Raw genomic sequence first — 14,137 nt, forward strand, 5'->3', positions numbered from 1 at the left:
GTATAAAGAGCACCAATATTTTTATCAATGTATACATACATAAATGCGTAAAATAAATTTTTTTGTTTTTTAAATCACAGATTTATCGATCATGGTAATGGAATTTTAGCATTGAGAATTATGGACACTTTCGATTTAGATGCAGGACGTTATTCATGTACTGTAATGACAAGAAATGGATCATGTTCAACATATTGCGACTTAATTGTTGAAGAAGATCGATTAAATTATAATGATTATGATTTAGAAATTTTAAAGAAACCTCAACCTGTATTGGGTTTTCCAGGTTCAATTGTATCATTTTGTGCAAAAGTTTATCCACCGGATGCTATAACTAATTGGTCAATATGCGGTAGAGAGATAAGCGATGATTCACGTGAATATTCTGTGAGTAACTGTTTTGTAATAAATAAAATAATAAAATGATAATATTATATACACACTTTATAAGTATGTACGTATAATTTTTTTTTTTGGGAAAATTTATGAATGTAGAAAGTAAATTGTTCGAAAATATTCATAATTTTATTTTTTTATTGTTAGTCTATAACCAGTCAGTCTATAAAGTTAAAAAAAAATTTACGCGGTCGGGATTTTTGAATCAAAAGTATTAAATTTTATACAGAAAAACAGTTTCAGCTTAATTTCAAGTAAAATAACATAGAAAGGTTATGTCCAAAGTTTAAATATAACACAAAATTTGAAGATGCTCTACGTTTTTCAGGGTTTAATAGTTACTTATAATTAAATTTAGAATTAAGTATGTAAAATTTTAAAGTTATAAAACAAATTTACGATATTTTTTTTTTTGTCGGGAGAGTATGGCTTTCTAACTCAATTAAAATTTAAAATTAATTTGGCTTATTTAGCAATAAAATTTTGATTTTTCACTAACTTAAATCGACACTGGGCCCATGACATAGTTACTGTTTGAAATGTCTATTTATGTCTTATTTATTAATGCATAATTTTTATATAATTTGCTTTTAGTTTCTTAAATTCTTTGCACTAAATTTTAGTCTCTTAATTAAAACAAAATGTTTTTGTTTACCTTTTGGAATCCGTTCGTCATTTTATGTAGGTTTTTTCAAGTTTCATCATCAATTAACAAAAATGTGACGTCGATGATAATTTTATGATATGTACAGAGTTTTTTTGAAAAAAAAAAGAAAGAAAATAAAATGTTTAATTATGAACATTTTTATTATTTATAATTATGTTTACATGCAGATACTTAATATGTTATAATACGTAATATTTATAAAATCGAGAATGTATCGAAAATACTGCTGCATCGAAATATTCCAATAGGATTTTAATCTTGTAAATAGCTTTAAATAGGTTTTAATTAATACTTTTCTGTTTTCTTCCAAGGTAGGTTAACTGAAATTCAAACACTGCCATTCTATACTAATTTGAATTTCAATAAATTAATTGTTTCGATCAATTGCCCCTACTTTTTAAATATGATTAACAATTTCTAAGTGTGAATGATTTTGAAAACGTTTCTAAGGCTATAATTTTTTTAACTACACTAGATATCTGTAATAGATTCCTGAAACAATGTTACTAACATTTTATATTTTTTTTAAAAATTTCAAAAATTGCTTTTTAATTTGATTATGATTTTTTACACAAGCGGCATGGATTCGATAAAAAATGTTAAGTGACGTCGAACATTTAAGCATTAAATAATTTTTTTTTTTTTGTTGTTTTATGTACTTGTGAATTCTCCATATATGTATTTATCTGTAAAGTATGCGTAAAAATTCTGTTATCTGTTATATTTTTGTTACCTGTATTGCTACATTATTTATAAATAGTTGTTATGATAATTACATATATTTATAGATATTATACATATATACATATATGCATATGTCGATTGGTATATGTTGATACTTATTGATGATTCAAAGCAACAGAAACGTTAAAGGGGTCATACGGTATAGTGGTGCATGTTTTTTTATTTATTTTCACCTGATAAATTATTTTAAATTACTTTTTTTTTGTTATTTTTTAGATTTTTTTTTAATTTTATGTTTAAACTACTTTTGTTAAACAAGACTGTTTTCTTAGTTTAGTATTGAACGGCGAAAAGAATTCATAAAATGTTATTAACTTTGTTTTTTTAAAGTGAATATTCTGATATACGTACATGTAAATTATAAAGTCAATTTAATTTTTGATATTTATAGTAGTGAATTTTAAACCAAAAAAAAAAAATTAAAAATTATTAAAGAAAAAATAATTTGAAATATTTAATGTAAATATAAAATAATTATTTTGAAATTCCTGTGGGTGACAATATGCTGATTAATTTTGAAAAAAGAATAGATCTTAATTAAAAGAGTGAATAAAATTCGAATAACTAATTGAGTTTTAATCAATTGTAAGTGGTTTTAGATTAATCTGAATGAAAAATTTTGCATAGTTTTATATTAAAATAAATTCATGAATGTAGATAGTAAATAGGGAATAATATAGGCTGTAAGTGTATTCTATCAGTTGGATTGAAGGCACTTAGTTTAACTTTTACACAACTCATCAGTACATTTTTACATACGATAAAACAGTGAAGTTTGTACAATAAAGTAGAAAAATTGAAAAATAGGATCTGCTTGGCAATTCAATTTGATGTTGCAGCAAGATTTTTCAGAAAATGTGGTATGCGTACGCGTTTCTAGTTAAAATCTAAAATAATTTTTAATAAGGCCAATAAATATTTACATATCGCAATAACAAAATTCTATACGTAATATTTCATATTTAAATACCTTTACAAAAATAAAAAGACATCGTGAAGTTAGAAAATTTATTTCTTAATATTCACATTAAGTATTTGATCTTTTTTTGGTTAATTAATATCAAAAATTTTTTCTTATCATACAAATAAATCAAAATTATATCAACATTTATTATGTTATATTACCATTTATGAAAATATACCAAAACTTTTAATAAATTATAAATTTAATATACTATGGATATTGTAAAAACATTATGTACATATATTTAATTTATGATTTTTATCTTTTCACACTTCCAAATCGAAGAGAAAATGTTAATTAATGTATACGGTTTAAACCAGTGTTTTATAATTATTTTTAATGATAATTTATTTAATTTTAGGCATGGTTAAAATTAAATAAAATTTCTTATATAAGATGACTGTAATTATGATTTTCAAACAAGAATGCATTCGAAATTCAAAAAATTGAATTAATTTGATATTATTATTTTTTAAAACTCGTTTATTTTTACTTTCATTTTTGATATTTTACAGTCTATATTAGTTATAGGTAAACAAAATTGTATTATATATATATTAGTAAATATACTTGAATTTATTGTGATTTTGAAATTAAGTCGAGTCTAAAAATGAACGAAGAAATTGCTTTAATTCTTAAATAAAGAATTCCTATGTATAGTCTGATTTCAACAGTTTATTAATATACTTGTATATCTCGTTTACATTTTTGTATATTAATACAAGATTTACAAGATTAGGGATCAGAGACCATTCGAATTAATACAATAAGTATATTATGGCTACAAAATAGCAGTATAAACAAAAGAGAAAATTTACATTAGAAAATTCCAATTGAATTTATAATAATTTAAAATATTTTAAAATATAATTGTAATGGCCATAATTAATGTAAATAATAATTAAACACACTGGTCATTCATACTTTTAAAAACACTGATATGAAAAATTTTGTTTACAGGCTTTTTTATAAATGGCTATCGTCTATGCCTTTTATTTAATTATAATTTTTGAGCGTGCAAATAATTGAATGGGTAATATAAAAAAAAATTATAATTTTCTTGATACGGTTTGATTTAATTAGTAATAATTTTTAAAAATTGATTTTTCTTACACATTAAATCATTGTTATTTCAATGTTTTGTACTATACATGAACAAATATTCGAATAGAAAATTATTTAAGAAAGGCAAATTATATATTTTCACTTTTATTATTTTTTTAAGTTTCATTTCAGATTTCTTTATATTTATTATGTTAATTATAATACAAGCAGCATTGTATAGAATTAGAGCAGAGTCAGACAATTACGTTGTGCTGTATATATGTAATTTTCTACAATTTTTTGAAATTACGCTATAATTCAAGATATGTTCATATTTATTACATTAATATCAAAAGTAATGTAAATCTATGGAGAGTAAAAGCTATAAATGAATTTTTCAGCCAAAAGTTCATTGTTATCAATTACAATCACATTAGACCATTGAATTGAATCCTGCAAAATTTATACAGAAATTAACATGTACTAATATTTCCAAATTGCAGTAATATACTGTGTATTGGTACATAAATCAGCAATTACAATTTTTAAGCTGAATTTTGTATTACTGCAAGTTCAAAATTTGAGTTAGTTAGTTGTACTTAAATAAGTAAGAAAAATATTTGTCTTATACATATTTTATTCAATTCACATTCAATAAATTTCTAGATAAATTCAATAAAAAATTAAAATATTTAAATATTTTCCCAGAGTTATTCCAATATAATGTCCTCATGTGAATTATAAATAACATATGTATGTACATAATATGTATATAGAATATTGTTTCTGATATACTGAGTTTATCTGATAATTCGTCAATATTCTGATTGGAATATATATTAGAATATTATTGATTTATAATTCATAAATTGAATTAATCCGCATATTAAACATATAGTAAAGAGTGGATGCACACAAAATCTATAATATGGACATAAATTTCATAATATTTACATATTATTCCTTGAAGCAAATGAGAAACAAATTGAAAATTAATAAAAAAATGTAGAATATTAAATGATTCCCTAAAGTAATAATAAAATACATAATACATACAGGCCGTGTTTATAATTATTTATTCAAGGAGTTCAATCAGTTTCTTTAGAGTCAAATTTTTTATGGTTTATTTTTAAAAAAATTTAACAAATCATGGATACAAGATGTTTCACTGTTGTTATTTTATGAATAGAAGTGTCTTATTAGATTTGAACTACTATAAGAACATGTATTAATATTTTTTGGAAAGTATTCAATTTAAAAATATTGTCGTAAAGTAATTTTATTTTGAATTAAGTTCTGCTTTAAAATGGAAGATTTTTGGTCTTCTTTGATAAGAACATATTTAATTTTTAATTATATTATTTTTTTACCGTCCGCACAAAATGTGATAGTATCATCTCAGATGTCGAGTTTTTGGGGGAAATTCCCTTCTACACAGTAATGAAACGTAGATAAAGTTTTTTGAGAAAGTTATTTTAATTTTTCATATTTTTCTGTTAGTATGTCTCTCCGTCTAGTTTCTCTGTGCAATCCTGTAGCTCTATATTGTCTAAATCACTTTAATAAAAATTTTTATAAATGTTTCTTGCTTTATTACTACAGGTTTAGTTTTTATTATTTTTAAGGAATTAATTTGTATGAAACACCATGTAATTATGCTGTATGATCATAAATAAATCCAATTTTTTATATATAACATTATTATTATGTATAAAATATTCCCATAAATATTATTTGCAATTATATTTTAAATAAAATACATTCATATCAATATCTTTTATATTCGTGTAATGAAAACAAAACAAAAATAAAAATTAATGTTCAAGTCAAATTAAAACCAAAAAAAAAACATTTTCGAAATTGTACAAACATACATACATATATGTACGTCACAAGCGAGTTGTGTAAATTTGTCTCATATTACCAAACGTGCAAAATTTTGTTAAGTACAACAATAATATTAAAAATATAAACATATAAATTCCAAATGGATATGCAAAAAAAAAATAAAACTGATTCAGTTGTCCTAAATAACTGTAGGATTTCAAGTAGATTTATACAGCAATACAGCTGTTTTAAAATCAATCACTTATTATAAATATATAACAAAACCGGTGATCGGCAACGGCGGACGATTTCCGTTGTTTTCTCAGAGCAACAGCGGAACGGCAAAATTAACTGTACAGTATTTTGCGTATAATATCAAATACACAATTAAACAGTTGATGTCAAAAAACCCGCCAACGGTAAGATAGGAATTTAGAGGCTATTTTACCGTCGACGGTTAAATACGCGGCCGTAATTTTGCTTGATTTTTAGTTCCATTTAAATATGTGCATTATATATGAATACTAACATTACGCCTCCGAAAATCACGTTCTGTCTTCAACGTAATGGATAATCTTATTTACTGAATTACTTTAAATCTGAATAATTATATACAATTCAGCAATTATAATACATAAGCTGAGATTAATTTAAAAATTTAAAGATTATTGTAAAGGGAATATTAAAATTTAAAGTAAAATTTTTTAATTATTTTTTATTTATGTATAATTTATGAATTGAAATTTGCTATACAAATTACAAATTAAAATTGTGAGATTATAACGAAAAATTTTAAAGAAATCTACCATATATGCGAAAATGTATGTAATTAAAATAAAATAATTGAATACAATGTATTTATTATAAATTTATATATTAATTTAATTAAAAATATTGAACAGAAAAAAATTAAAGAGTTAAGTAACATTATAAATTTTTTGCAGAAAAGTTGGTTGTTCTATTTCTTTTTCTTTTTATATTTTGTTTATATTTTGATTTATCCGTGCCCTACGGTTGTGCCTATCCGAGAAATAGAAATTTTGCAAAAGAAGCGTAATGTAGTAAAGCCAATTTTGAAAAATTCTGAATTTTGAATTGTCATTTATAAGTATACACTTATATTGCAAATTTATTGTTATACAAAATGAAATATGAAGAAGTATATATATATTTTAAATTTTTAGTAATACTAGTTTTATTACATTGTATAACAAATTATCAATAAATCTAAAACAGTATGAATTAGTAATTGATTTATAAATTACTCGTAAAAAAATATAAGCAAAAAAAAAATTTTAAATTTCAAAAACTAAGTTAAGATGTTGAGGAAACAGAATGGTAGGAATAAAAATATATAACGTATAACTGTAATTAATGAATTTATAAGACTTCATTTTTTTTTTTTGTAGTAACGCCACACCATATTCTAATTGAACAGTAGCAGTTTCGTTATAAAATTACTTATTTTGAATTTTATTCAAATTTCAATTTCAAAGTATAAGAAAAATTTAATACAGTAATTAATCAAATCTCACGATTTTAAGATTATTTTAATTAAAACACGCATAGCTATTCTTTTGAAGTATATCAATTTTTATTTATATGTAAAATTAGTATATGTATAAGTAATGTAATTGTTAAATTAATAAATTAGTGTTTTTTTCTTTTGAATTTTGTGGATATTTATAATCGAATTAATTTGAATAAATCAGTAAAAGTGGGTTTTAAATTTCTTAAATTAGAAGTGCGGTAAGAAATTGTTTTAATTTAGTTTAGAAATAGGCAAATTATTTATAAAACATTCTTTTCTGATCAGTTATTGTGAATATTTTTGCAATAATTGTCTGTAAAAGAGGAAAGATTCACACGTTGTTCATCATATTTTTAGTTCGATCGTTCCTTACTCAATACATTCTAGTTCGACCGTTCCGATTTTTACCCCGGGATTTTTTTTAAATGAGGTACCGGTGCTATGACCACAACACCTTCTACTGAATTACAGGAATTTAATAGCGTAATAATATTCGAATTGCTTATTAATAAATTTTTATGGTGTTATGGATTTAATTTGAAAAATTTCATATTATATCAAATTTTGTGATAATCTTTCACATACAATGACATTCACATCGTTTATAGTTTATAATAAGCAATATTTTGTTATCACTTTAAATGGTAACAAGTACAGATTTTTAAAATAAAGAAAAAAGTTAAAATGATTTAATCATATTTTATTTGTATATATATATTTGATGCACATACATGCATTTGTATACATACATATATACACGTATTCTTATGATTTTTATTTGCACAACTGCATTTAAATCACTTGATTTTGAATTTTAAACGTTTACAAATAATTACATTTTGTATATTTAAGGTTATAAAGAAATTTTGCCATACCTTAAAAATACGGGATTAATGAATTTTTATTAAATTCTGTTGTCTTTTTTTCTTATTTTTATTATTTTAAAATATAATATTCAAATTTAGAAAATAGTTTATGTATTTTATGTAAGTTTACTTTAGTTGTGCATTTTATGTGCATTTCATTCGCTTTTTTTTTATTTCACGTATATTTTTATAGAATATGTCACAAGTGGGTATTTGTGTTCAAAAAGGTAAAAGACGTCAATTAAATGTCATGTTAAAAAAATTTTTTGCAAAAATTTTTACTGCTTTTGCAGCAGCTTATGTCATTGATCATATCAAATTTAAATATAATTGCCGGTGTTTATTGGTTTTTTAATATTTGATTAAAGATTTTGAATAAAGATTTTAGATAATTTAATGAACAACACAAAATATTATATATTATATAATTATATATTAATTATTTAGATAAGAATTATATGGACATATATACGATACAGTATACAACCGAACAATCATAATATAATCTGTAGTTGGAAATATCGCAGTTAATAATGTTAATTAAATTTAGATAAAATTGTATAATAATATAGAGAACTCAATTAAATTAATATCTTCAAATTTTCTAAAAGACCTGTAACCTTTTACAAGTTCAAATTTTAATAGAATAAAAATTAAATAATTAGCAAAAATACTTGTTTTTTTGAAAAATCAATTTATGCATGGCTATATATATAATATTGTGTATGGATGTAGGCAAGATAAATTCATAATACTATATAAAATACATTATACTAGTTTAAACTGTTTTTTTTTATTAACATTAAAGAAATAGAAGTAATGACAAAACACAAAAAAAAAAAATCTCATAACTTTTTCGTTTTTATGAATAAAATTCATAAATTTTTTTTTTAATAAATTTTAACTGCTTTTTATCCATTTGTGTCATTAAAATTATCAATTGAATTTTATATCTTTAAATATGAATACAATAATAAGCAGCTATTGTAAGTATTAAGTATGTCAAAAACACAAATAATATTGACAGTTTGTTTTGACATTTTGGCGCTGACCATTTTTCATTTTTATTATTTTCACTCAATCATTAAAGAGACACAAAACAAAAAGAGCAAAAAAATAATATTTTTTTTTTTGATATAATTGAAATAATTTCAATTATTAATGAAAATATTAATAAAATTATTTTTTAAGTTAAATGCGAGAATATTATGCTTGATTGCATCGGTGACTGAAAGCACTGTAGCGGTGTGAAATAAAATATATTTTTAATTAATTATAAAATTATGCGTTATTCTGTTATAAAGTTTAATCTTATATTTACATTTCGCACAATTTACAATTTGGATTATTATAAATTTTATAAATAATTTCCGTTTTATTTAAATAATCGAAAAAGAATCATCAAAATTCGCCAACTCGGCTAATAATTAAATATGTGTCATTAGTATGGTTCAAATGTTGTGTATAAATGTCGTGTATTGTATAAAGTAAAAAATTTGAAAGCATCTCTTAAAATATTGTGGTATATGCGGTTTCAAAAATAAACAAAAAAGAAAAAATATTTTTCTATAATACTATTACGGTTTCAAATTACTTAAATTTTAACGAATTTCGGGTAATTGATTACTTGAATCATTTTATAATATGTTTTTGACTGTATTATTTCTTATATACATAATATGTAAAATTTTAATTTTAATTAACTAAAATATGAATCAACGAAAATTTTCATTTTGAAAACGTATCTAAAAGTAGAAAAACCTAATTTTGATTGGAAGGAAAACAAAAAAATAATAAAAGATTAAACTGAAACTGGGAAGAGTTGAATGCAGCTGCAGGTCTCATGCGGCGTGTCCATACAATTGTAGTTTGAGCTAGATCTACATCATACGACAGATCTAACGTCTCCCGTCGGGGAGACATCGGAGTTGTGATGGGGTTATGACTTGGCATTTTCTGATTGAAAAATATGCCCGGAGGATGGGAGGCCCCGATCTCTGCAGAAGCTACTTTGACGAGCAGGAGAATAGTTCAGTTCAGGGTGAGGATATGGAAATTCAACGGTATCGCAATGGGTCAATCTGGCATAAATATTTCCTTTAAATCGCCGCGCTAAACTAACCCAACTTAACCTACTCATTTTTTTTTTTAAACTTTCAAGAATTTTTTATCTAAACGTCATATTTACTAAACAATATAATAAAATTATATAATAATTCCCAAAAATAAATTGTTATATTTAAGAATAAAAAAAATTGTTGTCAAACTTTAATGAATTAATATTATTTAATCTATTTTAATATTATTTCTGTCTGTTATACATACATGTATTAAATTGTCTATAAAATAATTATGATATGTACATAAAATATAGAAGCTGTAATATATTTGACTTTAGGTATACATACATCATGGCTATATTATACATATTTATTAATTTATAATATAAAATACTGACACACCATAATAAACTGAAGAAGGTACAATAAAACAATAATTATTATTATTATTATTTCTTTTTATTATTATTATTCTTACTTGGAGAAAATGATAATTATAATTTATAAGTATAATGCGTTTGTTATGTAGTAATATAAATTGTAGTAATTGTACAGTATAGTGAGTGTGTGTAAATGCAATATTGTATATTTTGTATGCCTGCCTTTTAAATAAAAAATTAATAGATCTTTAATTCGCTTCATATTTTGTGGCGAATTCATTTTCTTATTATTATTATTATTATATTACACACATTTACTGTTTGTGCATTAGATCTAGTATTAAAAATTGAGAAAAAAAATTAAAGAAAAACGAAAACAAAATTAATTTTTATTTTAAATTTTTAGTCTAGTTTGTTTCGTCATGGTAATTGGATTTCAATTTTATAAAAACGGATAATGAAACGGAATGTTCAAAGATTTTCATTTTCTTAAATGAAAATTAAATAAGAAGAAAAACAACAAAAAACAAAAATTCGGCGGTTTTATTTGGCGGTATTCTTATTATTTTTTTGTTTTTAAATTGTAGATTTAATAATTATTTTATTTTTTTTTTGTAATCATAATTTCATTTAAATTTTTTGTTGTTATAAGAAATATGTATAAGTATATGAATGTGTTTATATTAATAATTATGATGAGTTTTTTTTTTGTTTTGTTTAATTCAAGTTTTAAAATTTTAAGACCATAAATGGATTTGAGACAAAAATTAAATTTAAGAAAAAAAGTTTTTTTTTTTTATGGATGAAAATTATAAAAAATTTTTTTGTTCTAAGTTCTAAGGCAATTATAATAAAATTTAATAAAAGAACAAAATAAATAGAACTGTTTATAGAGAATAATTTTTTTATAATAAAATAAAATATAAAAAAAATATGATAAAGAAAATTGAAGGAAAAATAAATCTTATTAAGAGAAAATGTTTTTAATATTTAAATGAAACAAAGACAAAAAAAACTAAAAATGTGTAATTTTAAGTTTTGATTAATTTTATTTTAATTAAATTAAGACAAATATTGATTAATTTTCATATACTTAATACAATTCATGTTAAATATGATTATTACACTTTAATTTTAGCCATAAAGCCGAGAACCAATTGAAATATGAGTCACTACATGCAAGTGACATGAGTGATAAATATTTTAAAGTGATTGACAATATGAATTAAAATGAAAAAAACTAATTAATTTTTATTGAAATAATTTTAAATAAGATTTAACAATAAAATTTAAAGCAAGACTTGGGTACAATAAAATTCTTAAAATATGTTGATAAAATTATATCGAAAAATTCAAAAAATCGATATTTTTAATGTATATATGCCTATATGTATATGTGTAAACAAATTCTTAAAAGAAATATGTGTCAATTTTCTTATATTAAAAAAATTTTTTATTATAAATTAAGTAATTAAGTAACTTTAAACTAGTTTTAAAATTATAATTTATTAGTTCGGGCAGGTAGATTTACATTAAAATTTATACAAAAATTTATTTAAATTGAATATAATTGTAATTAACAATATTATTTTAATTTACTATAAAAAACTTAAGGGTTTTGTTTCAAATTTTATTAATAATTAATTATATTTTAATAAATAAAAAATTTAGTTGCTGAAAATTTCGATTCCTGCACTTTTTGGGCTAATCACACTATAGGACTGCTTTAAAATTTTATCTTTGACCATAAACTTGAAGTTTTCATTCAAATGAATGCCTTCAATGATTTAAATGTTACAAGAATGATTAAAAATAATGCTTTTGCAATTGAATTTACAAATAGAAAAATTGTACTTTTAAATAATTTTACTTTTTATACTCTATATTTATTAATGATCATTTAAATGCTTATATTGTGCTTTTTAGGATAGAAATGAATATTAATTAAATTTCTAAAAATGGAATGCGAAATCTTCTTCTCTTATATATCTATATATATATATAAATTACTATATAAGTGAATTTTGTTTCGTTGTTACGTACATTTGAATATTTAAAAAAAAAATTCTTTATATTATTTGAACAAATGGCACCTGTTTTTTTTTTTTATTATTATAAAAAATAAGTACTTTATTAATTTATATACGTAGACAAGATTTAGCGATTATTTGAATATTATAAAGATTTTTTAAGTTTACAGATTAAAATTTAAAGCAATTATTTCTGAAATAAAAATGTTATTAAAAATATGATTAAAATATGGGAATATTAAAAAATTTTCTTTAATAAAAATGTAGTTTCCAACCATATACAAAATTACGAAACATTGTTTTTAAACAATTTCTTTTGTACTCGTATTTGAATTTGATTTAATTCAAAGTCCAAAACAATTCCAGGATATTCTCTCCCGAAAGTCAACGTTAAGGGCGTATAATATTCTAATAACCGGAAATCATTCTAAATGAATAACTCTTTCTACTCCACCAGCATGTACAAAAAAGTAGTTGAATGGAAAAGTCATTATTCCAGGCATTGTAGCATATGTACTTTGTTGTAGATGTTCTTATATATTTTTATATTTGGTTTAATCCCCAATATTTGAATTCATAGATTAGTTTTTTTTTCTTATATGGTAAGATTTCAATATGGAAGTAGTTCGGAATATAGTTTGGAATATATATTTTTTTAAAGAAATGCAAATTACCTGGTGTGCTCTTATGAATCTACTTTTTACTATGTTTTCATATAAAAAATTATAATTCAAAAAATAATTCAATTTATTTTTCAATTATTTTAATTTCAATTATTTACATTTTATTATAACATTATTTTTATATTTGTTATATATTTGTAGTTGGAATCACAATCAGATGGTTTAAGAATTTTACATATATTAGGAATTGAATACTATCATAGCGGTGAAGTAAAGTGTACTGTTATACATCCAAATAATAAACTTATTAATTTATCAGCATATACAAATTTAACAATATTACCAAGCAGTTTACCAAATCAAAATATATTTAATTTCGAAAATACAGAAAGTAATGAAACACCAGATTTACCAGTTTATATAACAAAAGGACCAGATGATTGTACAGCATTAGTTGGCGGTACAATTGTATTAAAAGTCCATTTTGGTGGAAAACCAATACCGAAAGTTTATTGGTTCAAAGCTGTAAGTATATTCAATAATTTTTAATATAAGCAAAATTAGTGTTGGTAAAAGATCGGTTCACCAGTCGTTTCGTTCTTTAGTGCTTTTATAATGAAAATTATGACAATAATATGCTCTTAATATATAAATTCTCTAGTAATTACTCTTGTATTAGAAAATTATAACTCCGATGAATTTCACTTAACTCCTCCCAATTTCTCTTTTCTATTCGCTTTACTCTATTTGGACATAAAAATTTAATTGTTAGAAATTAAAAAAAAAATTATGTTTCAAGTTTATAACTTACATAATTATAATTTGTGGAATTCTTTATACACACATATGTATTCACTATAAAAATATTTATTAATTATTAAAAAATAATTGTTTTTAATTATGCATATTTTAAGTAAATTTTTGAAATTTTTAATTGTTAAACTGGGGTACAACTAAAAATCATTTAATTTTGAAAAAAAAAATTATTTATATTTGATCAATTGT

General features: G+C 22.0%; 1 protein-coding gene across 3 annotated transcripts in view; it reads left to right on the forward strand.

The window, feature by feature from the left end:
* LOC129607486 (myosin light chain kinase, smooth muscle) overlaps positions 1-14,137 on the forward strand; it is a 108,145-nt gene that overhangs the window by 85,427 nt on the left and 8,581 nt on the right. For all 3 annotated transcript variants that reach the window (XM_055518515.1, XM_055518514.1, XM_055518513.1), the window contains 2 exons: positions 81-387; positions 13,334-13,657. In XM_055518515.1, the coding sequence (XP_055374490.1) occupies positions 81-387; positions 13,334-13,657 (631 nt within the window). The remainder of the gene's footprint in view (positions 1-80; positions 388-13,333; positions 13,658-14,137) is intronic.

Source organism: Condylostylus longicornis, unplaced genomic scaffold (assembly GCF_029603195.1).
Source record: "Condylostylus longicornis isolate FDR11 unplaced genomic scaffold, ASM2960319v2 ptg000027l, whole genome shotgun sequence".
NCBI lineage: Eukaryota > Metazoa > Arthropoda > Insecta > Diptera > Dolichopodidae > Condylostylus > Condylostylus longicornis.